We start from the raw sequence: 26,520 nt of genomic DNA, 5'->3' as shown, positions 1-26,520 counted from the left end.
AGACACTTTATACTTTTTATCACAGGGGCCTCCAGATTCTCTTGATCATCTTTCAGACACATCTTCTTGAGTGGAGTCCACCTGTGGGTAATTTAACTGATTGGACATGATTTGGAAAAGCGCACACCCACCTGTGTGTAGGGATCATGTCCAGACACAGATCTGGGGAAGAATGGAAAAAAGACAAGCTGCATTGAAGGTTCCCAAGTTCACGGTGGTCTCCATAGTTTGGAGATACCATACTCCTCCAGTACAGAGATAAAGATCTAAATGTCCAAGTAACATTTCAATGTTTTTCTGGGAAAAACTTGCTGCAAACAAAATGAAAAATCCCTTTGTCACTTTGTCATTAAGCATTGAGTGTAGATTGAAGAGGAACAAGCAGTATTTTAATAATGTCAGCAATAGGCTGCAACAAGTGTGCAGAATCTCTGAATAATTGTTGAATGCACTGTAAACAAATGTTCATGGACATACACATAAATGCACTTTATAATGTTCTCTGTCTTACACTTAATCACATACACTTATAGGGAACCACACACGTGCTTTATCAAGGTGTGTCAGTCATTTCCCATTCAGCTATCCTGATAACCACAACACAAAGTTCGCGACAGATTCCAGTGGTCATCATTGCTCCCTTTTTATTAGGTTGATCGATGCTACAGTGAATAGGCCTCTCAGCGATTGAGGAGTCTTTACTTGTTTTGCTGCATTCGTGGCAGCCCTTGGCAATAAAGACACAGATCCAGAGCTGTCAAGCTGCTCTACTATATGGTTCATACTGTGTGTCTTTACACATATGTGGTGAAGTGCACTTTGTTCTCATATGGGAAAGAAGGTTGATCAAATGACAAACATATCATCTTAAGCAACAAGGGGCTACAGCAAGGGTATTTCTGAAGCAAATGTTCTGTGCAAAATGTTTAAAATGGATACCTTTTATTAAGGTACTGTCAATAAACGAATACATACAGTATTTATAGTAAAACTGTATTTACATATCACATTACAAGAGTCATGACTTATATTACAAATTCTCATTGAATTTTAAGAAAGTTCTACTTTCTATCACTAGGAGAACGAGACGGCTGTAGAATCGCATAAATACAAACTGATTGACACTTGGAAAATTGTTCATTTTCTCTGTTGTAAACTTGACATATTTGTTTGTTGTGAGCAAGTCAAAATGTGCACTGATGCATTTCACTGACGTGCTTGATTAAAGTGCTGATTTATTGGCCATTTTGACCAATTCCTAACGTCAGCATAAGACACAGTCAAATCTCTCTGAACTTTTGCATGAAAAACCTCGTCCATTTGTCTGATTCTAGTAAACATAGCAACTTTACAGTGATGTGACTGTTCAAGCGTGGGGTTAAATGTAGAAGTAGTTCTCGGCGGCTTCTCCGCTCTCCACCATTTCACTCAGCTTTTCGTTTATTGAATCCTGCAGCGACCCCAGAGAGAGTTCTAACACTGGACTGGGAGAACCCAGTGGGATCTCCAGGAGAACATCAGACGTTTCGGCGTCTACGAGCTGCTCCCCGTCGCTGAGGCTCAGCCTGTACGCGCCCTCTGTCTCCAACGAGGCGGTTTCCTTATCGACAGTTTCCAAGGCAACGTCCTCAATGGGCGTGTCCTGCTCTGTTGTGCCCTCAGCTCCTTCGCTGGACATGTGTGCGGCCAGTCTCTCGATTTCTTTCACCAGTTCCTCGTTGTTCTCCTTCCACTGACGATACGTTGAAGCTGACATAGCTGACTCCTCCAACAGCTTGTTGATGTGCAGCAGCTCCACCTCTTTGGCCTGTAGAGGGAAAGAGGTTTGAGTGACCATGCACATATAAAACAGATATGAAAAAGATCCAGATTCTCACTACCTGAGCACAACAGACCTCCTGTACAAGAATGTCATTGATAGGAGATAGAAAAGGAAAGTTAAGGTTTACAGCAAATCCAACAAAAAGATACAGATTTCCCCACCCAATCCTCATGGTAAGTTAGGTTGGAGTGCAAGAGTTTATCAGATTGTTTTCTTGTGAATTAATGATTGAGTAATGTTATGGAATATTTTGTAAAAATAACACAGTTAAAGGAGACACTTTGCATTTTTGGTACTTTTAATTTGCCTACTCCATCAAGATGTTGATGGATACTTACATACTTTAAACAAAGTTACAAAAACTTTACTAAAAACTTTGATTCCAGGACTTTTACTTGTACTGAAGTGTTTATGCAGTGTGGTTTAAAAAAAAAAAAAAAATGTTGTTCAACCACTGGGAAAAAAATGTGAGTAAATAAAACACTTCAAGCTGAAATTTTTGTTTTTTTACCACTCTTATTTCCTTATCCTCCAGTCACACAGTTATTTCTACTGGGGAAATGCTCATTTAGCTGTATCTGTATTGTATTATTGTCAATACATTTAGTAAGTATGTATATAGTGTGTAAGTGGATACACTCGCCGATGGCTTTTGAGCTCACCTTAAGAGTGCTCTGAAGTGCTCTGAGCGTGTGCGCCTTCTCATTGATGATGGGGTTCTTGTTGCGTCGGATAAACGATTTCCTGAAGTGGTCGTGTGTGAATGGCTGCTCTTTGCCAATCAGAGACACCCCTCCTTCCTTTATGTTGTTTAGCATCATGCCCATCTCATCCACCGGTCCTCCTTCTCACAGGGACGAACACAGAGAAAGGGAATGAGAATGGAAGGAGCGATATGAAAATGTTAATTACATCCAAAATATCGCACTGGGGTTTGGTGTTGTTGACAGTTGATTCGGCACAAACATCCTCAGGGTAAAGTCAAGAAAACAAGTCATGATGAAAATGAGTTTTCCACTTACATTATTAAAGCATCTACCAGAGTGACGCAGCCTTCACTTATTCAAGAGATCATTCAATGAGAGAGAAAGAAAGAGCTGAGAAGTCAAACAGCACATACCTGTTCCTTTGCTGCCCCCTGTCACAGCACTGACTAATGGCACCTTGTTCGTCTTCCCCTTGGGGCGAGGCAGAGTGTGGGACTGCACTTTCTGAGACACACAATAAGACGTACAATAATCTGAATGCTTCTTCAAATAGTGTTGTGTGTGTATGCATGTGTTGACTTCAACTGTACCGACCTTGTTTCTTCTACGAGGCGACGGTGATGTCTCGCTTTCTGATTCAGTCTCACTGTAACATTCTGTTCACAAATAAACACAGTTGTTACATTACTTAAATAACCACAACACTTTATGTCATGGTGTATTAGAGCATAAGGTTTTCGGATAAATGTGTCAACAAAAGTGAAAGAATGTCATCACAGTCAACCGTTCTGATCATTTTTAATTGGCTAGTTACACTCAAATAATAAAACAGTAGGTTCCCAGTTAACTCTGCTTGTTAAAGATAATGTAATCATACATTCTAGGGCCACAAAGATTTAAAAAATGGATTCTTCGGATATGTATCTTTTCTCTCATGAATGACTATGATATGATTGAGGTGTCAAGATGTTAGAGCAGGAGACCCAATAATCATGCGCATTATTCTGGCACCAAAATAAAAGGACACCTCATCATTTATTTAGAAAACCCCAAATTGCAAGTCAGGCAAAATAGATTGTATACGCACCAAAGGAATTGCAAGACATTTTGGGAGAGTAACACGACGAGAAGCATTTCTAAAGTTCAAACACAAGTAAAGAAATATGAATGTGTCCTAACCTTCTTCACTGTCTGGGCCCGTGTGAAACTTCTTGTGCCTGTGTATGGATGTGATCAGATAGTTGATCCACCTAAAGGCACAAAAGAGAAGACACGCTTTATCAAAACAGACAGAGCAAATACAATGTATGTTTCAGTAATGCTTCGGGCTGAAAACAAGCTGTAGGGGGCAGTGCAGACCAGCACCTAGAGACTGATTTAACACCTTAACCTTCGTCAGTCACAACACCATTAATTAAGACAATTTGGGAGTTAGTCTAACATTATAAAGATGCAATTTAGAGCAGGGCATTTAAGAGATCTACTAATGGAGGCTACATACTGCCTCTCTGTTCATCTGTTCTCTAAGGATAGAGGGTGTCGTTTTTCTCATACTGATATTCTGAACAATCTGTGCTGTTGTATTTGCTGTAAAGTGTCTCTACTGTAGGCTATTTTTATTATATGTACATGCTGTACATATAATAAAAATGAATTTGGCTCGACCAAAAATCGTTTATAAATGTGCTATATAAATAAAACTTGATTTGATTGATTTGATTTGTTTAGGTTAAAGACAAAAAAAAGAGAATAATAGACAACGCTTTTGTTTAACATTAATCCAACTTACTTGCTCATGTCCGTGACATTTTCAGCAGCAAAGAAGAAGTTGTGAAACCTCTGGTGGCACATTTTAAACACGCTAATGGGAAGAGAGAACAGAGAGGCAGAGAGTGAGGGAGGCAGAGACATGAAGCTCACAGAGAAACACACACACACATAATCAAATGAATACAGATTCAGATAAAACAGGCACTTTTATGTAAAGGTTCATTTTGAAAATAGAAAGAAAAAAGCATCTGCAGTTAACTGCATCACGTAAATCGATAAAGCCTGAACAGAACATCTATTGTGCACAGAAACAATTACTTTTTTGTTTCCTACCTACCCAGTGGCGCTAAAGAGATTAAAATACTTTTTGATTACTGCACTATATCCTTCATAATATGAACAAAGTAAAAAACTTGACCTATTTATGGCTGTCAAAATTATCTTTTATTACGTTCATACTTACTATTTTCTCTTGTGCTCTCCAGCGCTCTCTATGCTGTAGCTGGCTATATTGACAAGACCCTCTGCCTTCTCATCCTGCAGAAAACACATACAAACACACAACTCGTAAAGTTATATGTAAGATTGGCTAAAGAAAATAAAACTAATATATTATTAATAAAATCTATACTGTTGATTGAATCATTATTCAACACAATACCAAAAACAATATTGAAATGATCTTGGATGCTCTTTGTTTCAACGGTACAACTTGTTTTAATTGGTTCCGGTTAGATGAACTATTGTCATGGTTTTACTCCCACCTGTTGGGTGTTGTACCAATAAAGACACGGCCCCTTGAGGATGAACCAGAAGCGCTGCCACTTCTGGGCGATGAAGACGCTGCCCTCTCGTCTCTTCTTCCACAGCCAGCCGTCGCAGTCGGGACGGCCCAGCTCGCGGCAGGACACACGGCGCCGACTCATAGCCGTCGTCAATCCTGAGGAGGCCAAAAGAGTAGTGATAAGAGAAAAAGCAGGAAGATTTCTTTTCCTTTCTTTTTTACAAACTATAAAAAAGGTCTCTTTCATTACAGAGAGCACCAGAAGTATGCAACAAAGGAACAGTGTGTCATGATACCCTTCATGTTATCCTTTTTTTCAATAACTATGTTCATTCTAAAAATAGCACTCCAACTTGTTGATATTCCTCTTTCTTTTTCTTATCAGCATGGCTTATTTGAGTAGAACCATGTCCATTGTGTCCATGTTAAGTCCTGCGGATAGATCCTTTAATCCCGAGTTAACATTTTCTAGAATCTTTAAAAAAATATATGTTTTCATTTTGCTGCTCTTAAAGGACTATGCTTGCCGTTGCTTTGACATTGAATTGCTGTGAACCCTCTGCTGTCTTCAATTCAGTGCAACCTAGTTTTGGTATCCATTTAAACTTAAATTCATATAGTATAACAGATTCAACTTTCACCTTTTGTTGAAGTCTTGTTTGTGTCCTTATGGCCCTGAAAGAAAGCAGAGTATATTCGGTGTTTAATTCAAAGGTAGGTTAAAGAACATCCATAATGGGTCTCAACATGTTTAAAATGTCTAGCAGAATAGGTTTGAATGTATTTTTCTTTTCCCTCTTACCGTGTGTCCCACCATTTCAGGGCAGGAACTGATGCTGGCTGTTTCCTGGTCGACTGCCAGAGTTGAAGAACTTCTGAATAACACAAGGGGAGAAGGACTTCTGGGTGACGGAGACCGGTCTCGTCTTGGGGAGAGCCTTAAACTCTCAAAATCCCCTGAGGAACACACAGAGTCAATTCTACCATTTGTGTTGACAGTCAAGTGACAGAAAAACTATTTAACACACCATCATACTAACATTAATATGTGACATCAGTCAGCGATCCACATTAAGAAGTATTTAGTACAACTGACTTCCTTGTATCTAGGCGACAAATGTTATTGGTGTGCACTGTACAAACGGAAGGTAAGACATCCCACTCAGTATTACTCCGACTGCTTTTCCATTAGGAGAGACTTTTGTGTTTTGTTGACATCCACCCCCTTTTAGGTCACAGTTTGAAATCCTTTTAATGTCACCGTAAATGCAAATTCAGTTCAGTTTATTAAAATATTGAAAAGCACCTACAATCCGAGGCTACAAAACTAAGAAAATCATACTTGTATCAACCGCCGTCTACACTGCTTACACTGAGATCTCAGAGCGAAAAGGATTTTCCAAATGGCGTTTTTATAGCAAAAGTATGAAGGCTTTATCATCATGACCTGCAGACGGTGTGTTTTGGTTGTCCTTCTTTACATTGTTTAGCGTTCTTTCATTATTGAGAAGGCTTAAGCAGTAGATGCTTTCATATCTCTTTACCAAAGAACACCAGTCTCTAAAAAAACACTGTTTATGTTCCATTTAATATCCTGTACGCTCTCCTATGTTTCTTACCTGAGGCGGACTGTGGTGACAGCCCTCCCTGGTGGCTTTGATATGAAGGGAGATTCAGAGTCCCATCCAGCTGACTGTCAGAGGACAGCTCTGATTCCTCCTGTCCCGCAGGCTGCTGAAGGACCTCTGGCCCATGAATGGCTTTCCTGCAATGGAAAACACATGGAAAACCACTCACAGACATTACAGTGCATTAAGGTGCCTCTTAAAAGCATCGTCAGAGATGTGCCTGTGGTGTCTTTTATAAAGGTGAAATATGGCTCTGTGCTTTCTGTCAGTAGTCTAAAGTTGTTTTTCTTTCCCTAGAGTGGAGTTAAAGTCTATCAGGATGTGACAGGATAATATACAACCTTAATGCAACATCCCCGCCTACTCCCTCCATTTGTCTGAGTACGCCTGCTCTCCATCAGCTCACACCGTCTCCTTTTGCCTCTCCATCACTCTCTATCCTCCCTTTTTTTTTAGCCTGCTTCTTTATTCCTTCATCTCTCCAAAAGTCCCTCATCTATTCATCTATCAGTTTATCGTTCCCTGTTCTCTAATTTCCAGTCAGCCGTGGGTTGAGGGTGTGTTTGATGGTGGAATTTATAGCGTTTGCAGTGTGACCTCATCGAAAAACGTACCTGGTCCTGGCAGATGAATGAGGTCAAAAGGGCTTGAGGGAGGTTCAGCTCTATTGGGTAAATCCTTGGTAGTTTAGTGAACCAAACTAGAGTCCAATCAGCTCTGAGATGTACAGTTATTACATCTATAAACAGACTCGATGTTATGGATTATAGGGAAACTAAAGAAGAATGTATTTTGGATGAGAGACTCTGGGTACAGCAGGAAAGAAAGCATCAAAGCAATCATTTCATCCACTTTTCATTTGGCATATTTTGTTCATGTATGGCCTTATGTCCATTTACTTTATTCTGTGTTTAAGATCTGACACGCCCCTCTCTGAGTGCCATTCAATCACAGTGGAGCTGTATACTTCATCAACCCATATCATTAATTCCAGACCTCTTTGTTGTGTTGTCAAGGTTTGATTGTGGAAAGTCTGTGTTTTTGATAGTACCTTGATACAGATGTGTTAGCTGACTAGTAGGAGTAGGTCTAAGTGCCTTGTTCAATTATTCTTGGCAACTTTAAAGGAAGCCTTGTATGGATTCTCTGCAATTTATTTAGCTTCCACTTGTTCTCCAGTTTGGTAGTTATGTAGGCAGCGAGGCCTCCTTTAAAAAGCTATTGAAATCCACTTTGGTCCATGTCGGCAACCAGAGATATAAAAAGAACAAATAGAGTGACAGCTAATGTATGCTCTCACCTAAAAGACAGGGACCTGACGGAGGCTGCTACCCTCTCAAAGATGGAGTGCCTCGGGTTCTCCTCGTCCTCTTCCCCTTCTGACCTCTCTTCCTCCTCCTCTTCCTCCTTCTGGAAAGAAATGAGCATACATACACATCTATGAGTGGGCTCTCTAAACTGTGTTTATTCAGGGCTTAGTGGAGGGCAAGGAGGCGGATGTCATGTGGATTGTAATAGCAGCTTTCTCCTCAGGTCTCCATCCACTCACTCTGTGGTTTGGGAGATGAGAAAACAACACAGACACAAACACACGCACACACAAACACACACATACAGTCTGTGGAACTTTTGCTTAAAGCAGCGTATCTAGCAAGGGCAATAAGTAGCTGAATCACATCTCCTTATGTGCGTTTTCTCACCCTACGGCTGCAGCTAGATCTGAGATTAACATGGCAATAGTCACAAGGGGGTGTGAAATGCACACTGTGCACATCTCAGATTCAATATGTAGTTCAGCGTGGATGACCTTAAAAATTTTTTACAAGTTATTGTACTCGGCCCAAAGAATCTACGAAACAAACTATCTAAAGATATATTAACTATGGATGGCATTAATTTGGCCTCCAGTGAGACGGTAAGGAATCTTGGTGTTATATTTGATCAGGATTTATTTTTTAACGCCCACATAAAATCAATCTCAAGGACTCGACTTCTTTCATCTACGTAACATTGCAAAAATCAGGCATATCTTGCCTCAAAACGATGCAGAGAAACTAGTCCATGCATTTGTTACTTCAAGGCTGGATTATTGTAACTCTTTATTATCAGGGAGTATCAAGAAGTCAGTCAAGTCGCTTCAGCTGATTCAAAATGCTGCACCACGCGTACTAACCAGAGTTCGGAAAAGGGTTGCTTGCTACTCCTTTCCCTCACCCTATCCTAAGGGAGTGCATGTACGCCGACACGTTGTGCCTCTCCACCTCTGTTCCTTACTTCTTACTTGCTACTCCTTTTCCCTCAACCTATCCAAAGGGAGTGCATGTATGTAGACACGTTAGTTTAGCTGCTATAGGCTTAGACTGTCGGGGGACACCTTACTTCTTCCTTCTGTCTGTACCTGTGTACTCATGTTCCGAATAACCCAGCTTCCCCCACATTTCTTTTTGGTGTCTATCTACGCCGGGATCCTGAGTCGTGGCTGATCCTGTTGCTGCGGTCCTGTTTCCTGGATCCTGAATCATGTGTCCTGGATCCTGCATCCTGAGTCCTGGATCCGGAGTACTGGATCCTGAGTCCTGGATCCTCTATCCTGAGCACTGGATCTGAGTCCTGGACTTCGAGTGGTGGCTGAACCTGTCTCTGCGGTCCTGCCTGACTCTCATCATACTACTTCCCTGATGGCTCCCACAGGATTGTAGCTGACATCCTCGTGGATTCATCTTCTTATTACAGACACATGCATTTCCAAACATTTGGACTACCTACGCTATAAAATGTATTATCTCTTCGCTTTACACACGGCATCTATTGCACGTCTGTCCGTCCCGGGAGAGGGATCCCTCCGCTGTTGCTCTCCCTGAGGTTTCTCCCATGTTCCCTTTAAACTGGGGTTTCTTTGGAAGTGTTTCCTTGTACGATGTGAGGGTCTAAGGACAGAGGGTGTTGTATTGTCATACTGATACTCTGTACACACTGTGAAGACCACTGAGACAAATGTAACATTTGTGATATTGGGCTATATAAATAAACATTGATTGATTGATTGACAGTGTGTAGTTAAAGACAAACAACAGTCGCCATAGTGACTACACTGTTGTCATGGGGCTCCTTCTAATGGTTTCACAAACTTGATTGCACAATTTCAAAATGAAGATTTCAGGCCCACAAGCTCATGAGGCAAAGTGTGAGTAACAAGAAGAATCTCATGCCTGAGAAATGTCCCTGTGTGGGGTGAGTAATTGTTCATCCTGGTATACAGTGATGTTATGCACAGTTTCCCTCGTGTTGTGTCAAAATGGGGTTTGGAGTTAAGATACTTTACTAGCACAATGATATTATAACTTAAACTGTTAATTAATTATAAAGATATTCTGTTAATGTATTACGTTATGTCTTCTCTTGTTTTAGAGAATGATTACATCAATTACATTTACATTTTCTACAGCTTTTGCAAGTTATTCAAACTGCACTTGAGATTGTGAATTATTTGATATTACTTGTCTTACTAATCTTACTATGTGGACCATGAATTTCTAAAGCAATGATGATGAAAATCTATCCATTTGTTTCAGAAAATACACTTCTAACATGATGATAGTCATCCTCTGGGTACTAGCAACACATCATTTTTTTATTTCCTGGACTGTACTGCGGCGGATCACAGTTTCCTATATAATAAATACAGCACATTCACACTTTTCCTTTGCTAATGATACCTGACCTGTCTGGAGGAGAGCCGGATTGGGTTTCTGCGTCGCACTGACCCGGGAATCTTCTTCAGGACCAGAGTCACTCCGCTGGGATTCTCCTGCAGCTTCTTCACAAGGTTAGCTCTGCTCCAGCCCACCTGACGGAGCATTATTATACTTTGAAGGTTATTGAATGAGACACGGGATCTTTTAGCAGGAACATCTATTATTACAGGGATGTCTGATTTACTTTGTAGCTTAGACATAAGACTGAGAGGATATGCAACTCAATGGAGCAGTGAAACATAATGTATTTACAGCCTTCTGTATAAATACTGTATTGTTGAACTCACCACTATCTGGTCGTTGACTTGAATCACCTCATCTCCGGCCAAAATCTTCAAATAGGCATCATCTGAAGACTGCAATAGAAGGGGAAATCAACAGAAATAAGAAATCAAAATAACAAAAATCCAGCTGAACGTGTGCTAATATCCACAGTGACTTGCAATGAGTGAGGACATGCAGATTCAGTGAAGTGCTGTACTGTGCATTGCTGTGACATTATTGGATGTCGAACACTCTTTTTGTAACTATGAGGGCATGTTTATCAACTCTTCTAACACTATATCATTTTGATGTATGCATTTGTTTTCATCCATCATGGACGAATTTGTGTATGCTGACATTTCCAAAAATGAAAAATTAATGTCATAGTTGTTCTTATGACATTGTAGTGTCATAAATTACAAAATGTTACAGTAAAGCAAGTTACAATGCAGGACCCTTCAATAAAAAACGTTATCATTGTACAGTATGTATCCTTTTGTAAATGTCTGTGCTTGGTTAATTGTAATGAGAAACCTGACAAATCAAGAAAAAGCATAATATTCTGTTTAAAATATAGCTTACAGTTATTTAATACAACTGCAAGTAATAAAAGGAATAGCTTCCATGGTACTTTAAAGTCTATACACTTATATCACCCACGCTAATGAGAAATAAGACATGAATCCTAAGGTGATCCACTGAACTGGCTCAGTGGACACCTTACAGTAACAGTACCCCGGTTGATTGTATAATTGTTCGGTGTTTCTCTGTGGGAGGCAGCACAGAGGTCATGCACTGAGGCTGTGTGTGTGTGTGTGTGTGTGTGTGTGTGTGTGTGTGTGTGTGTGTGTGTGTGTGTGTGTGTGTGTGTGTGTGTGTGTGTGTGTGTGTGTGTGTGTGTGTGTGTGTGTGTGTGTGTGTGTGTGTGTGTGTGTGTGTGTGTGTGTGTGTGTGTGTGTGTGTGTGTGTGTGTGTGTGTGTGTGTGTGTGTGTGTGTGTGTGTGTGTGTGTGTGTGTGTGTGTGTGGCGCCGGTGGTCACGTCTCTCCTTAGCAGTCTGCTGTTCTGATGTAAGTTCAGTAGCTAGGGAGTCGAGGGTACTCTGCTGTTGACATCATGGAAAAAGAACATCTCCGTCTCACTGTCTCAAAGGAGGGAGAACTGCCCTCGCACTCTTTTTACAAGCCCTCCTTATTCTGCCAAACAAACACTGCTCCATCTTTGTATCGCTCCAGAGCTTATTACACAAGCTTTCTTTATCTCACAGATCTTCAGCTCTCTTCGAAGGTTGTGTAACTCTGCTCCTTCTATGGGAAGATGTTCTTTTCCTAGTTGTATTCAGTTTAACGATAAGCTACTATAAATGTGACTATACAAATATTCAGAGGTCACTTGTCTCATTGTCTACTTGAATAAACTAATTAAATATAAGGGGGAAAATGTGTGTTTATCTCCATCTTTAACTTTAATAAGAGTAAAATGGATGGATACCTTGTTATTCATAATTATGCCACAATACACATGCAACTCTCATGTACTGAAAGATGTTTTTGTGTTTACACGCAGTCCGCAGCATTAATAACAAGCAGCCTCAAGTTGATATTTATAAATGCCAGCAGCACGAGGGCTCAGACTGCTTTTAATTTCAAAGCAGTGATGCAAAGAAAGATAAGCCAACAGCTAAAAATAATGGGTCACACAAAAGTACTTGCAAGGGGATTTCCAAGATTTCTGCTTAGTCCAGAGCTCATACTTCCAAATTAAAATGGTTTATACTTTGAGTATGCATAGCAGAAGTCAGAGCAGAAAAAACACGAAAGCCAGAAATGGGAAAACTGATAATTTAACTTCTTTACACTCTCACAACTGAACATATACTTCCAGTTTCGTCTCGATCAGAGAATCAGAAAAAGTGCAAAAGCAGATCTTCACTCTCCTTTAGGAGTGAGCGAGTATTACAAGTGTCATCTCCTTCAGGATCGGACATGTCGGAGCACTTTTTAAACAAGACAGAACCGGTTCAGGAATAAAACAATGTGAAACTGTTTGGTCGTAACCTCAAGCCACATGGCTCTTGCAAAGACACAAATCATAGTTGAAGATAACCTTTTGATCTGGAGTTTAGGAGTAGCAGTGGATTGGTTAAGAGCACAGAGATGGTTAACCCTTCGTGTGGATTTGTGGGCTGAGTCTACAGAGAAAGTAAATGAGAGTCTGACCTCAGCAGCAGTCCCGGTCACGAAGTGGTTAATGGAGCTGGTGGATGTTATCTCAATACCCTATGAGAGAGAAAAACAGAGACATCAAATTTCAGTGAAATCATCAACTTTGTGATAGAAAAGGTCGCACAGAGTCAAAGGAGTCACCCAAATGGACACATAAACCTAGATATATCTTGTTACTGTCACCTCTGATGGAGGCTTTGGGGCTATTGATGTCTGTCTCCAGATGGTTCAGCCTGTAATTACCCATCAGCCTTTATTGATTGATTATTTTGAGTCATAAGCCAACTTGTCACACCCCAGAAAGCCCAGATCACATAATCAAAATGTATCACATGGCAACAGACACATGAATGGATTTAAACTAAAAACAAGCAGAGACAAAAACACTATGTCCTCCTATCCCTTAAATAGACTAGTACATTTTGTTTATCATTAGAAATCAACCCATTTGCTGAAAGAATCCAGGTCCTTTTAAGATAAGTAAGAGATAACATACAGATCTGGTTAAACTAAACCTCTGTATTTATCATTTATACTGCAGGACATAAACAATTTAAAGGCAAATATGCCCTAAGTGGAAGCTGCTGTATACACAGTGTTGTAAAACAGAGTTGTGATATATGTGATATGTCCTAATAGGAGAAGCTTACACCAATGCTGTACATTAAAAAAAGGAATAAAACCATGACTTCCTCTGCTTTAAATCACAAGATTTACATGCAATGCACAAGGAAATGGGCTGGGATTCTATTTGTTACTCATATCCTATCACCGCATGTACACAATGCAAGCGTTTACTTTTAGATTCCCATTTACTTTATGAATGATGCACATATGGGTCATGTTTTCTACATTCAGGGAATTATGATTATTCTGGCCTTACTGCTCTTTCCTTCCGTCTTTAGTCCTATTACTTTAAACATGTTTTCATACAACTCTGATGTGTTTCAATCAAATCCACTCTCAGCCAAGGATCATCATGTTTTGTTGCTAGAAGTTGAGCCCATTTATTGAAATGACTTTCTTCCACTAAATACAAATTGTGAAGAAGTTCTCCCAACAGTTTAGCTACAACCTGCTCCGTTCACACACCTGCAACCACCCAGAGACACACGCAATTACGTATCCATAGACGCAAACTACATGAAGCTTGGCTAGGTGAGGAAGGAGAGCTGACAAATCTGCTTTCAAGACAACTCTCTGGGGATGATTATGAAGGCCAATTGAGCGAGAGCGAGCACCAGGAAATTGGACTTCTATTATCATCTAACATGGGAGATTTTTACCTAATGGGCTGAGCACACAAAGGGGTAAACAAATTGGACAAATGCATACTTAAAAATAAACTAAAAGCACACTAGATTATGCAAATAACAGGCAGAGAGGAGAGTTATAATTGCTTTACTGAATGTACTGACTGATGGCTAAAGCATTACGACAAGGGGAGAGGCGGGTAGAGAGGGAGAACCTTGAGTTAGGTGAAAGAAGAGATGAGTGAATCCAAACGATAATGGAAGACTTCAGGCAGAGATGAAGGCAGAAAATGAATACTGAAAATGATAGAGAGAGTAAAAGAAGATAAGAACAATTTGTATGTGTTAATTTTCAAGAAGCGGCTAAAGTGATAACATGGTCACAGGATTTTTAAAACCCTGGCAATGCTGAGATGGTCAGATGCTGCACAGATGAGACGAATCAAAAAAGAAACACCCAGAGGAGACCAGGAAAGATATCTGATTGCTGATTATCATTATCAATTTTACAAATGTATTAAGGATATGTAGATAATAATGGTGAATCAAGAATTCCTGTCCTGTGTTGGACTCCTATAAGTGTCGCTGCTCTGACTTCTGAGATTAATTAGCGGATTAAAAAGATATCTTGTTGAAGCTTTCCTTATTGATTACATCCATGATTATTTTCTCGATTCATTTTGAAAAGTTGAATACATATATCACAGTATTTCAGGTTATAAGATAAAGTAAGTCTGAATCTAAAAAAATATAACATTACCGTCAGATAAAAATAAAATCGTGAATCAACACGTTTTTCCAGTTGAGAAGGGACGAGGGAATATTCCACATCTTTGGTTGTGAAGTATATCAAATATATCAATTATAATCAAAAGCATGAGAGTAAAATGTTATAATTCTTATATTTGATAAAGTTACTGTAATGCTGTAAAAAGTAGAGTTAGTGTCAGAAATGAAAAGGGTGGCAAATGGAACAAATGCTCCAAGAAATGTGAAAATGCCATGAATAAAACTTTGATCAAGTGTTGCCCCAAGACGTCCACATTTATCAAAAACAAAAGGTCAGTTATTTAGAGCAAAGAGGCTTTACCAGATGATCACCAGGTGACACAGGCACTAGGTCCACACTCTCCAGCTGAGCACTGTGGGTAAGAAGATTCTCAGGGCTCGAACTCAGGATCTCATCACACACCGACACCAACTGACGGCACTAGAGAATACAAAAGAAACACCATCTATCATCGAGATATCTCATTCAATCGTTCACAAAATAAAAAGGAAACTGAAATAACTATAAATGTAGTTTAGTCCGCAAAATTACACAAATACTCACTTCAGATATGATGTCCTTCTCCTTTTCATAGACAGTAGTATCCTATACGATGATTGAAACAACATGGCATTAGTTCCATCTAAACAGCATACCAAAATGACACCCCAGCAGTAATTGATTTGTGGAAATGGGACAGTCTGACTCAAAACTCATGTCCTATTTCCTCTTCACAGCATGAGTCAGGAAGTGAAAGGCCAAAGGGTATTCATAGGAAAATTAGTCATTACTTCAGATCTTCACTGGTATTTTACTAGATATCATAGAAAATTGCACTTAGGCTATTCTATGAAATTTGCAGTACAGCAAGAGGGCAATTGATTTTGTGGAGTGTAATGTCCACATTACCCGAGGGCTGAAAATAATCCCCACAAGCACACATGTAAAACACACTTCCTGTGGTCAATTTCACAGTTACTAGAATCAGTGAAACTAAACTGTGGTTGAGTGAAAGGTGCTCCTAAAGGCACTATGACTATGACTGGGCCTGGGAACCAAATAAATGAGGGGGAGGTTTTGAATTTAGGATCAATAAAAGTACCTCTTATCTTATCTCGTCTTAAGATGAAGGGTAAAAAAGGAAGAGGGTAGATGTTTACACAGCGAAGAATAGCCTAATATGTGAATAGACTAAGGCCAAATACCATTATTGCTTAAGCTTATTTGCAAGGCCTGATGATGAGATGAGTTGCATAAAGGATTGTAAGGGGAAACTAATCCCTGTGAAATGTAACGAGGGATCAACAGAGAACACGGTTGGATTTCTGGGCTAATTAAAGGCTGTGACAAGGGGAGGGGGGAGGACTTGGAGAAGTTGATGTCATGACTGCTGGTCACTTCAACTGGCCGCTTGGTGTTTGTTTGGCTTTTGAGTGTGACTACTTGAGATATGCAGAGCCCGATTTATATATTTATTTACACCACAGTGTTTGTGCCACATAATGCCATAGACGAAATTGCAAGAAAGAATAATAAGAATCCACTGCCCTGCTAGAAACTCTGTGTGGCTGCTGTACTGTAGGTCACAGTAATGCTCGACCTAAATGCTAATGTCCCCATGCTAACATGCTCGCAATGACAATTGCGATTATTGATGCAAGCATGCTTACATTTGCAAATTAGCAGCATTAAAAAAAGTAAAGCCGAGGCATTTGGTCATACACCAGAGTTATTACAGTTCATCATAGAGGGAACATTAAACAGTGTACAACATTTTAGAGCAATTTGTCCGATAGTTGTTTACACATTTAACGTTAGTCTACATGTTAACCTTACGGTAGTGCTTGATGCTAAATCCTATGAGGACCATCGATGTCTGAGAAATATTTAATTGCAATCCGTCCAATGGATAATACATTAGGGAAATAAAAATGATTGTTGTTCAACTATGGCAAAGCAAGTTAAGCAAGTAATGTTACGCTACGTGTTAGCAGGATTCACTGTTTAAATTGTTACAAATACTGAAACAGTGGTTTAATCCAAGAACAGAAAATCTCAGTACTTTGCTAGATCCTCTACTAAGTGTGATTTAGTAGCTGAGTGGCAACAGAGAGTTTTCAATCTTGTTGGCACTTATACTGCACACTTCATCATTTATGCTTTCGCCTCATTAGTAACACCTCCTTATTTCCAGCATCTCTCAATTGCTTTTCAGGCAATATCCACACCTGTGCTTTTCAGTTGTATTTCGAGCTGCTGGAAGCTTCCCCATAACAACACAACCTGTTCTGCATTTCTTTTTAAAAGGAAATGACACATTGAGATTGTGAGTTGTGCGACAGGTATACTTCTGCCATGAAACATATACTCACAACCACAAATACATTCAACCCTAATCCCTTTCTGATTTAATTGAACCTATTTCACAAAAGTCTAGAGTGCATTAACATCAAGTATGAAGTAACAAGTATTAAAAACCGCTTTGTATATCCATCAGTTTTACAGTACATATACCATTTTCACACACGCATTGATATGAAGCATTTGATGCCTTTGCATGTAGGTCAAAGTGTTTCATTGCTAAGGCAGGGACACCAGCGGAGAATAAAAGAGATGAGGATGTGAGAAGAGGAGCTGTGGGTTGGACATGTTTAGTCCCCGACAGCCTGCAGCATGTTCACACTTCCTTCTATTCATTTCTCAGTCGATAAAATATTAACTAAAATATGTCACTCGAAAGAAAACTGCTGCTGTTCTTGAACAGCCTCTAGAGATAAACCACTTTAACTTCTCCCATAACTAAAGACAGGTTACAAGGTCATATCACATTTAAACATCTGGGTGTTCAAACAACCCTCATTAAAATACGGCATTCGTAACAACCTATTCTTACAGTATGATCAATAAAGAAAAAACAATGATTTCATGATATGGACCTTCTTGAGCAACTGCCAAAACAACAGGACACATGTTCATACCACAGAACGACTAGTTCATACCAAAGAATGACTTTCAAATCTGACCTTTTACTCCATCACATTGTAGCAACAGTAGTTATTTATTAGCCACAACAGTAACACAACCCATCAATGAATGGCAGACAAAGCCGTGCAGAATGTGCTGCACTAAGATTCATGTTATTATTATAGGTTTCTGAGAAAAGAACCTTTCAGATCCCTGTTTTGGTAAATGACAACAGCTGTGCTTTGCAACATTGTCATAAAGGGTGGAAAGTGTTTAACACATTGCCTTCATCATCTGTACAGCGAGCTAACGTACGTCTACTTCCCTTGATAATAAAGTCTTGTGTTGTGCTGTGAAGGCCGTGTGTGGCTCGATCAGGTGGTGAGCTAACTTTACAGCAGCGCTCTGTGCCTGAAAGCTGTTCTCTCTCTATAGTTGTCTAGGAAACAAAGACAAGCTATTATGTGGGTGTAACACTCGGAAAAAAAGCGGACAACAAGAATGCACAAAGGCATGCATGGACACACATGTACAAAAAGGCTGAAACTGTGATGCACAAAACACACAGAAGTAATAACCCAGAATGTTCTAGACCCAATCGAAACAGATTTCCTTTGCTTTTCTAATGAATCAAAAGCCTTGTCCAGACAAGCCCCATCATGTTCTGTCTCCGGTGCTTGTTTACATACTTGATCGTGCACCAGCGGATATTTTGTATTTGCCACCAGGTCACACACTTGCTATAAAAAGACTGGGAGACATTACAGAAGATTCATTTTACATCTGCTCCTTGTGTTTCTGTCCAAATCTTTCTACCCTGTCCATGTTGTTGTCCTTGCCTTGGCATTCCTCTCACCATTGAATTTTGTGTGTGCAATGTTTTTCATCAGCATATATAATAATAAGTTATGCACTTCTGACAACTTACATAGATGAGGCCTCTTTCTTCATTTGTCAGATTCAGTTTGAAGTAGTCCCCTTAATATCAAGCCACTTATTATTCACCCTGGACTTTTAAACAAGTCCTCAAATAGCAGAACTATGTTGCTAATTGCATATTGGACAACAGTATGTCCATTGTTTTTCATTACATAATCAACATGTCCACTTTTAAACAAAGAATTACTGTTTCAGGCGCTCCTAGTTCTGTAATTGTGAGTTGAACATTGAAGTCACTTGAAGTTGTATTTTCAGGTGAAGGTTCTTATGTCAAAGACATTTTTAAAAGGTCAGATTTTGCAACAAATGTTCTCCTTTTCCTTTTTTGTTTAAATCACGAAAGAAACTCACATACCTTAATGAAATGCTTAATACATTGTTTGCTCTCAAGTCCAAGTTCACAGTGTAGCCCTCTCTCTGTTCCGCCCAGTCTCCTGGACTTTGTTGCTGCTCGGCTGGTTCTAAGCAGACTGAGTGTGTGCGTATTGCAAAACGATGACACAACAACCTCACAGTGGGATCCCAAAATCACCAGCTGACTACTGACCTTGATCACCCCCGGGGTGCGAGAACACACACAGACACACTGGGAATAAAAGCCCTTTCATTGATTTGAAGGATGTGGTGTAGCTTCTGCGGAAGCAGTTCTACAGAAAAGGACATCATGAAGAAGCCACGGGCTCCTGACAGCAAGTCAAAGACGTCACAGAAGCGGGGACATGACACCGGCCTCCATTAGCCAGGAGCACATTTTGAGAAGCCATGACTATACTAATGTGTTTTAGCAATGGTCAACCATACAATGCTGATGATATAAGGACACACACATATGCTTATGTAATGTCATATAAAGTACATGCTACATGTGTTCTCCGGCCTGTAACCGCAGGTTAATAATGCTATGATGACAGCTGAACCAACATTATTTGAACTTTCATTTTCTCTTGTCTTGTTGTACAGGTATGAGGGCTTGTTCACTGTCCAAAACCGACCTTTAGCTGAATGAATGACAGCACCTGCCAAAGCAGCTACAATGCAGATTATATCTCCAGTTATGTTTTGTGAAGGCAATTTTTAGGTTTCGTTTAAAACCTGTATGCTTAACAGAGAGAAGACAGTTGAAAGTTTACAAAATGTGTGATCGACATGCCAAAACTAAATGAAATTGAAACTGGGAACAACTCTCTCTCTACATCTTAATGGACAGTCATTCTTACCTTTAAAACACCTACACACACACATATACAGAAACACGGCACAAAGTTCAAAAACAGGAATTGAGCCAACAGTAGCAAGACATTACCAAACAATGCTCACCTCTGAGAGGGACTGGCAACAGAGTGCCAAGGAGACCATGAATGAAAACAACAGTCAGCAGGCTGAAATCTGAATCATTTCGCCGTGACAAAAACATCCTCTCAGAGTCAACAGGCTCAATATGTTTGAAACCCATACTTCCTTCCTCCCCCTGGTCAATAAGAATAAAGTTACTGTACACCGACACAAAAACCACAACTCTCCTTTATCACATGCTGACTCTGGTTCAAACCATCCATACGGTTATAATAGATATCATATGATGTTTGAATGATCCCTCACATTATTATCAACCCCTTAAACAACAGAGCTATCCAAATTATTCTTTATTTTACAAAACTTTAACTAAAAACCATCAGGCAAGAAATATACTTAGTTGTGTTAAGTCATTTTAAGCTAAGGGGAAAAGCAGCTAAAGCAGAAGCATCACCTTGCGGGGGGTTATCCAATCAAAGAGCTGAGAACTTTACCTGTCGTGCGGGGTAGGCGTCCAAAGCTGGCTATAGAGGATTAAATATAAACTGCTCTAAACACTGACACTTCTCTTTCGCCCACAGCTCCCGACTGCCTCCTTACCTCTTTAATTATCTCTCCTTCTGTTCATCTTTTTGTCTTCTTCACTTCTGTCAGGTTGTTTTTTTATCCCTGGAGTCACTGTAGTGTCCTTAATAGTCTCTCACCGTCTGTTGCTCTGTTGGTCATCCAGCAACACTCCCCCAGAAGTCATTTAAAAAGTCGGTGCAATCCCTCTTTCAGTCTCCTCCTCCTTTCTCTGCCTTCCCCTTTGCTTCCCGCTCTGCCCTTCCCTCCCTCCCTGCCTCCCGCCTCCCCCTAGGCACTAGAACATATTCAGGCCTGTACTTTTCTACTACTTATAAATCACTTTTCACCCTTGTTTTGTTTATGAACACCGACTCTCCCTCCATTTCTTTCACACATTTCCACGAGGAGGTAAACACAAACAGAATGCAGCCCTCCTCTGTGGTAATCCTTCCAACCTAGGCGTCTTCAAGGTACAGCCGACTACAAAAATGCCAGGAATGTAAAGATAAAGAATTCATTACTCAGGCTTAGCTGAGGACCAGGGAGTATGTTGGTGCTTCTGGTATTCTTGCTGCTTTTCGGGGGTGATTTAAAAAAGTAATCAAACAATAGGTAGTACTTCCTCTTTGGAAGTTTAGTGTGCATGACAACACAACTAGAAACAAGGTTATTTATGTGTGGTTCCTCTTAAGATAAACACCTTATGTTCTCATGAACAAATGTGCATTTCCTAAACTGGCCATTTAATTATAACGTAAAGGCAGCCATTTGATGGACAGATTGTAAGTGTTAATGTCATTATAAGTCACACAAGAAGAGTGTTGTGAATAATCAATTAAAGCCATGAATGGACCAACCTTGTGGACAATCTCTCCCAGCTCTCTGCAGTAGTTGAATATGTTCTTGGTGGAGGTGCATCCACTGAGCTGGGAAAACTGATACCTGGCAAAACACATTTCAAATAAGTCTGGTTAGAGACAGGGAGGATTTCCTGAAAGCAAGAACAAAGATTTGATGTCACACTGTTAAATGAAAGGAACAATGACATCTTAGAATAAGAATAACAGAGACAGAAAACAGAGAGGGGGGAAACTTTAAAGGAAGAGGTATCTTATTTATAATTGGGCTACAGGTAAACAGCAAGTCAATGCATAGACCAAAACATTGCCATACAATGGCTAAACCTCTAAATAATTTTAACCCAAAGCCATTATTTTTGTGTTCAGTAACAAAATCTACAGCCTGTCTGTTTGCATAATAAACAGCAGAGAAACTTTCCTGTGTAAAAAATACCTGCAGAAAGAATAGCATTTCGAGTGCTGTATATATATATATAACGGTTAGATAACTCCCTCTTTACCAACCTGTTGAGCAAAGAGAAGAGTCCTTTGGCAGATGTGATGAGCTCCACTACCATCTGCAGAATGACGGCAGGCAGCTTGGTGGTGCTGCGGCCATCGTAGCTGTTGAGGCGCCAGCGGCCCTGGATGCCCATCTGGAGGGTGTGGGCCACGGCACGCAGCTTCTCTGTCAGGCTGCGGAGGTTCTCACCGCCCATTCCATACGTCTGGAGAGAACACACACACACACAGACCATTTTATTGCTAACTTATAAAGCATGAAATGGTTTGGGACCCCAATATATGTCCGACATGCTGCTCTGTTACGAGCCACCCAGAGCTCATCGGGGGCTCAGAACCAAACACGCTGAAGCTGCTTTTAGTTTTTATGCTCCCCACAAATGGAACAAACTTCCAGAAAACCTGAGGTCTTCACCAACGCTGAGTTCTCTTAAGTCAAGGCTAAAAACACTACTTTTTTCAGCTGCCTACCCAGAAGTCTTTGAACTTGTTTTAGCACCTACCGTATTTACAATGTTGTTTTTAAACTATTCTGCATCTCTTTTGTGCATGGTTTTTATGAATCTGTTATTCCATTATGTTAATTTATTGTGTTCCTTTTTGTTGAATTCCTATTAAGTGTTAATGATGATGTAAAGCACTTTGAATTGCCTCTATGTCGGAAAACGTGCTATATAAATAAACGTACCTTACCAAACACACAAGTGGATGGTTAAAGGTTTTTTCCACTCCTGGAATACTCCCACAATGTCATACATAATCTGGGATGATGGAAACATTAGTTCCTCTCCTCCAACACTTCACAGGATGCAGGGGTCAAGTGTTTTTGAGATATGATTGCAACATCGCTTTTCCTGTAACCCCTCTAACGTACACTTCTGAATTAAAGGTGGGGTAGGTAAGTTTGAGAAACCGGCTCGAGATACACTTTTTGTTATATTCCATGGAATGCTCTTAACATCCCGATAGTAATGAATATTACTTTGACAAAAAATCCATAAAAAAAATGTCATTAGTGGAAGCCGTAGTACTGTAAAAAGCACGTCCAATCATTTTAGCCGGCCCGGCTAAAGTAACTGGATGGCCTACCTGTCTGTCAGCCTTCCATCTGTGCACAAACTTATCTCGTGCCCTCATTGGTCATGTGCGCGTTCGTGTGTGTTGGAGGAGGGGCTCTGTAAGGAAGTGGCAGATTTTTTCCGGTTGTGTATTTTCAAATTCTAGCGCACTCGAGCTGGTTTCTCCAAAATTACCTACCCCACCTTTAATATATATAGTGGTATATTGAGAAATTGAGGAAAACATACAGTCATATTTGTTTTGGCATATCAAATTTGATAACTCAAGGTAAAAAAAGACACATTGCCACAGAACAATTGTTTTGCAACACTTCCCACAATGATCTAATACACCAAGAAAATGTAAAGGTACCATATTATAAACAGTAACAGTAAGTTGGATACTTGAGCTGTTAAGTATAATTTAGTAAATTTTTTAAGCTTGATATCCCAAACTAAGCTGCAGTTTTGTTGCTGTAAAGTAGGGCGTTATAATGTGTTTGTTAGCCTGATGAGTGTAGATCTAAAACTCAGTAGAGTATAATACAATATAAATGAACAAAAGCTTCCACAACACACTGTAGAACGAGATAATGTAAACAGAAGAACACAAAGCTTCTCTCTCTACGCCTGTCATCACAGTTTTCTGACCAGCTGTGGGAGACATGGCTCTTTACAACCACAGGAGGAGAAGCGGGTTATTGTCGTGACCGACTCATCGGTGGTCAAGAGGTTGGTACCGGTCAGGCTTTGTTGTTGCACATCAACCAGCCGGAACAATCCTCCACCATCGAGTGCCCGTGAATTTTTCATGGCCTCGCCGACATTGTAGTCAATTATGTAACCGTGTACTTGAATGTGTTTGATCTGTTCAATGGGGGCGTCTGATGGTTGTACACACACACACATACACACTGAAATCAAGATTCAGACTGGACATCTGTGTATGGGTTCTAATCTCATTTTACAAATGCAGTTATTTGAATACAGTACATTCATTCATAGACTTCACTTTAAACTGTCCATGACTATTCTAATCAGTATAACAGTAACTTCAACCATTCGACAACAAGCAGTTTAAGCAGCTTGAGCTTTAGCCTCATGTTCACAGACTGTTACAGCATCAGATCTGGAACCTGGCCTGATACTGTCCGCCCCCCCCCACACGCACCAATACAACTGTTTAAGAATCCTTAACCTCCCTTTCTAAATTGGACAGGGAGGACAATTAACAAGACAGCCGAAAACACAGGAGAGAAAATCAAAGAGGAAGTGGTTTTTTTAGAAGACTATTAACTCCCAAGTTTTGAATATTATATGCTGTGGTTGCAGTTATAACATGACAAGTCCTTTGATGTAAGCTTGAAAACTAAATTAACTATTTTAATATGACATGCACGACTAGAGCAATTTTGATATAAAAGGGGAGTGCAAAGGGAAGCAATGAACTCAAAAGTGCTGCATGGTGCTAAGGGCTCTGAGAGTACTTCACTGAAGCAGAACTTTTATGGCAATAGGAGGAGTTGTGTATTCTGGCTGGGTTTGCAACAGATTGTCCAATAACTGCTGTATCCACTGTGCAAACAAGAGCAGGGTCTTTAAACAGTGTGATGATGGAAGGAAAAAACACTCTGTACTAATATCAGAACAAACAAGACACCACAGCTAGACCAGAAGATGACTGCAAGGTAAATATCCAGAGCACATCCCACCTCACTACATACGTTTACAACATATCCACAGCAGTAGATACACAGAGCACTGCTATGGACACATGCCGTACACACAAACACACACACACACATGTTTTTTACTCACCAGAGAGCAGAGTTTCTCCACAGCCTCCAGTATTAGCTCCTGGTGTCCAATCTTATATACTCCCAACTTTTCCAAGTCCTGACAAGTCAGCTGGAGCAGATCCAAACCCGACAAATGCCATTCGGAGATCGGGTACTGATGCAGGGGAGCATCTAGACCTGGCAGCAGGACACAAAAGCAGACACACTTTAGGGCTTAAATGACATGCAGCGCACACGTATAAATTAAAACCACACACAGTCATAAAGTCACATGTGTGTACAGGCAGAGGCATGCAGAGGGAACATGGACAAACAGATGTATCAGAGGGTTTGTATCCTGAGTTAGATATGAAGCATGAAGACATGCTCCACATGTTGAGCGTGTTTGAAAACAGTTAAGATGCGTCTGTGAAAACTGGCATATAGAATTAACTTGTGAAGTGTACTGCCTATATGCTGATGAAATAATAATGAATGCATCATCTTAACTGTAGGTTTTTGATGTTACAAATAAAAGCACCAATTGGCTGTGTTATGACATGTATAGCCAGCAGCGAAAGAAGTATTCAAATTATTTACCCAATCAAAAATGGCAATCCTGCACTTTACAGATACTCATTATACAGTACTAACCCTACATTGAGTAGTGTGCATAGGTAAAAAGCACGAGCAAAATAATATGTTTAAAGTATCAGAAGTAAAAGTACTAAAACGTTCCAAAATGGCCCCTGTCAGGTATATGTATGGTTAATTATTATTGACATAATAAAGCATTAATGTTGCAGTTGGTCCATGTGGAAACATTTTTGTGTGTGTGTTATGCATTATATTTTATACACTGATTATATGTTTTGGAAGTAAAAAGTTCAAAATTGTCGTCTGAAATTTAAAAGTATAGCTAAACAACAAAAATACTCATGTACCTCAAAGCTACCTAATTGAGTTTATTTGCATAGTTACGTTCCAGCGATAATTGAAGACCTTTACTGTAGGCCGATATTTTCCAATCTTTACTCCAGACTCAAGGTCCATAATGTGTAATATATATTCTAGTAGTAATACAGTGTTCCTATAAAACAGCGTGGGAGCATTAGATTATCTAATTATAACCCCCTGGGCTAGAATACAACAACCATCAGCACGTCCCATAACCATGTCCACTGTTTCTACTAAAACCACCTGAGTTGTTGATCAGATCAACACTCCTGTGGCTTCTCTCTCAGCTCAGGCCACTTCCTCATTCCACCTCCACCTTTCACTTCCAAGAGGATTTGCGTGACGCTTCTATTTCTGACTTAACCGTCCGAGCCAAAGGCGATCAAGGCGTTAAAAACAACCCACAAACACCCCACCGCAGTATGTTCCTCACCTTGGAGCCACTCGCCGACTCTCTCCTCGCTCCACGACGTTATAGGCTCCATGCTCGGAGTCCTGCAGCAGTCGTTCGTTCACTTCCAAGCCGTCCTGGCAGACTTCTACCTCTTTGGGCTGCTGGAAGAAGGAAAAGTTGATCCTGATTTGGAGTCGGACGATGACGAATGGCACTCCCTCCCACAGGTACAG

General features: G+C 40.1%; 1 protein-coding gene across 2 annotated transcripts; it reads right to left on the bottom strand.

Moving 5' to 3' along the window:
- Positions 1–367: 367 nt before the first annotated feature.
- On the bottom strand, positions 368–26,520 carry cnksr1 (connector enhancer of kinase suppressor of Ras 1). 2 transcript variants are annotated; one of them, XM_034111758.2, is made up of 21 exons: positions 26,327–26,520; positions 24,977–25,134; positions 22,104–22,306; positions 21,597–21,681; positions 15,541–15,582; positions 15,298–15,417; positions 12,949–13,008; positions 10,754–10,822; positions 10,433–10,558; positions 8,012–8,121; positions 6,703–6,848; positions 5,886–6,040; positions 5,725–5,758; positions 5,064–5,239; positions 4,763–4,836; positions 4,319–4,390; positions 3,709–3,779; positions 3,124–3,185; positions 2,943–3,033; positions 2,485–2,669; positions 368–1,807 (listed from the first exon to the last, which is right to left on the bottom strand). In XM_034111758.2, the coding sequence occupies exons 1-21, from the start codon at positions 26,376–26,378 to the stop codon at positions 1,379–1,381; spliced, it is 2,520 nt and encodes an 839-aa protein (XP_033967649.1). In that variant the 5' UTR covers positions 26,379–26,520; the 3' UTR covers positions 368–1,378. The 2 variants fall into 2 exon arrangements, with proteins under 2 accessions (XP_033967649.1, XP_033967650.1); XM_034111759.2 differs by having other exon boundaries at positions 2,485–2,666.

Source organism: Pseudochaenichthys georgianus, chromosome 22 (genome assembly GCF_902827115.2).
Source record: "Pseudochaenichthys georgianus chromosome 22, fPseGeo1.2, whole genome shotgun sequence".
NCBI classification, from domain to species: domain Eukaryota; kingdom Metazoa; phylum Chordata; class Actinopteri; order Perciformes; family Channichthyidae; genus Pseudochaenichthys; species Pseudochaenichthys georgianus.
This window is presented reverse-complemented; position numbering and strand designations above follow the sequence as displayed.

Bases quoted from the DNA above. Each gene is read 5' to 3' on its own strand.
- cnksr1 (XM_034111758.2), bottom strand. From the start codon at position 26,378: ATGGAGCCTATAACGTCGTGGAGCGAGGAGAGAGTCGGCGAGTGGCTC. The intron at 21,682-22,103 runs GTTGGTAAAGAG...GTGTTTTGCCAG, and splicing joins CTCTTCTCTTTGCTCAACAG to GTATCAGTTTTCCCAGCTCA. The intron at 6,849-8,011 runs GTGAGAGCATAC...TTTCCATTGCAG, and splicing joins GTCAGGTCCCTGTCTTTTAG to GAAAGCCATTCATGGGCCAG.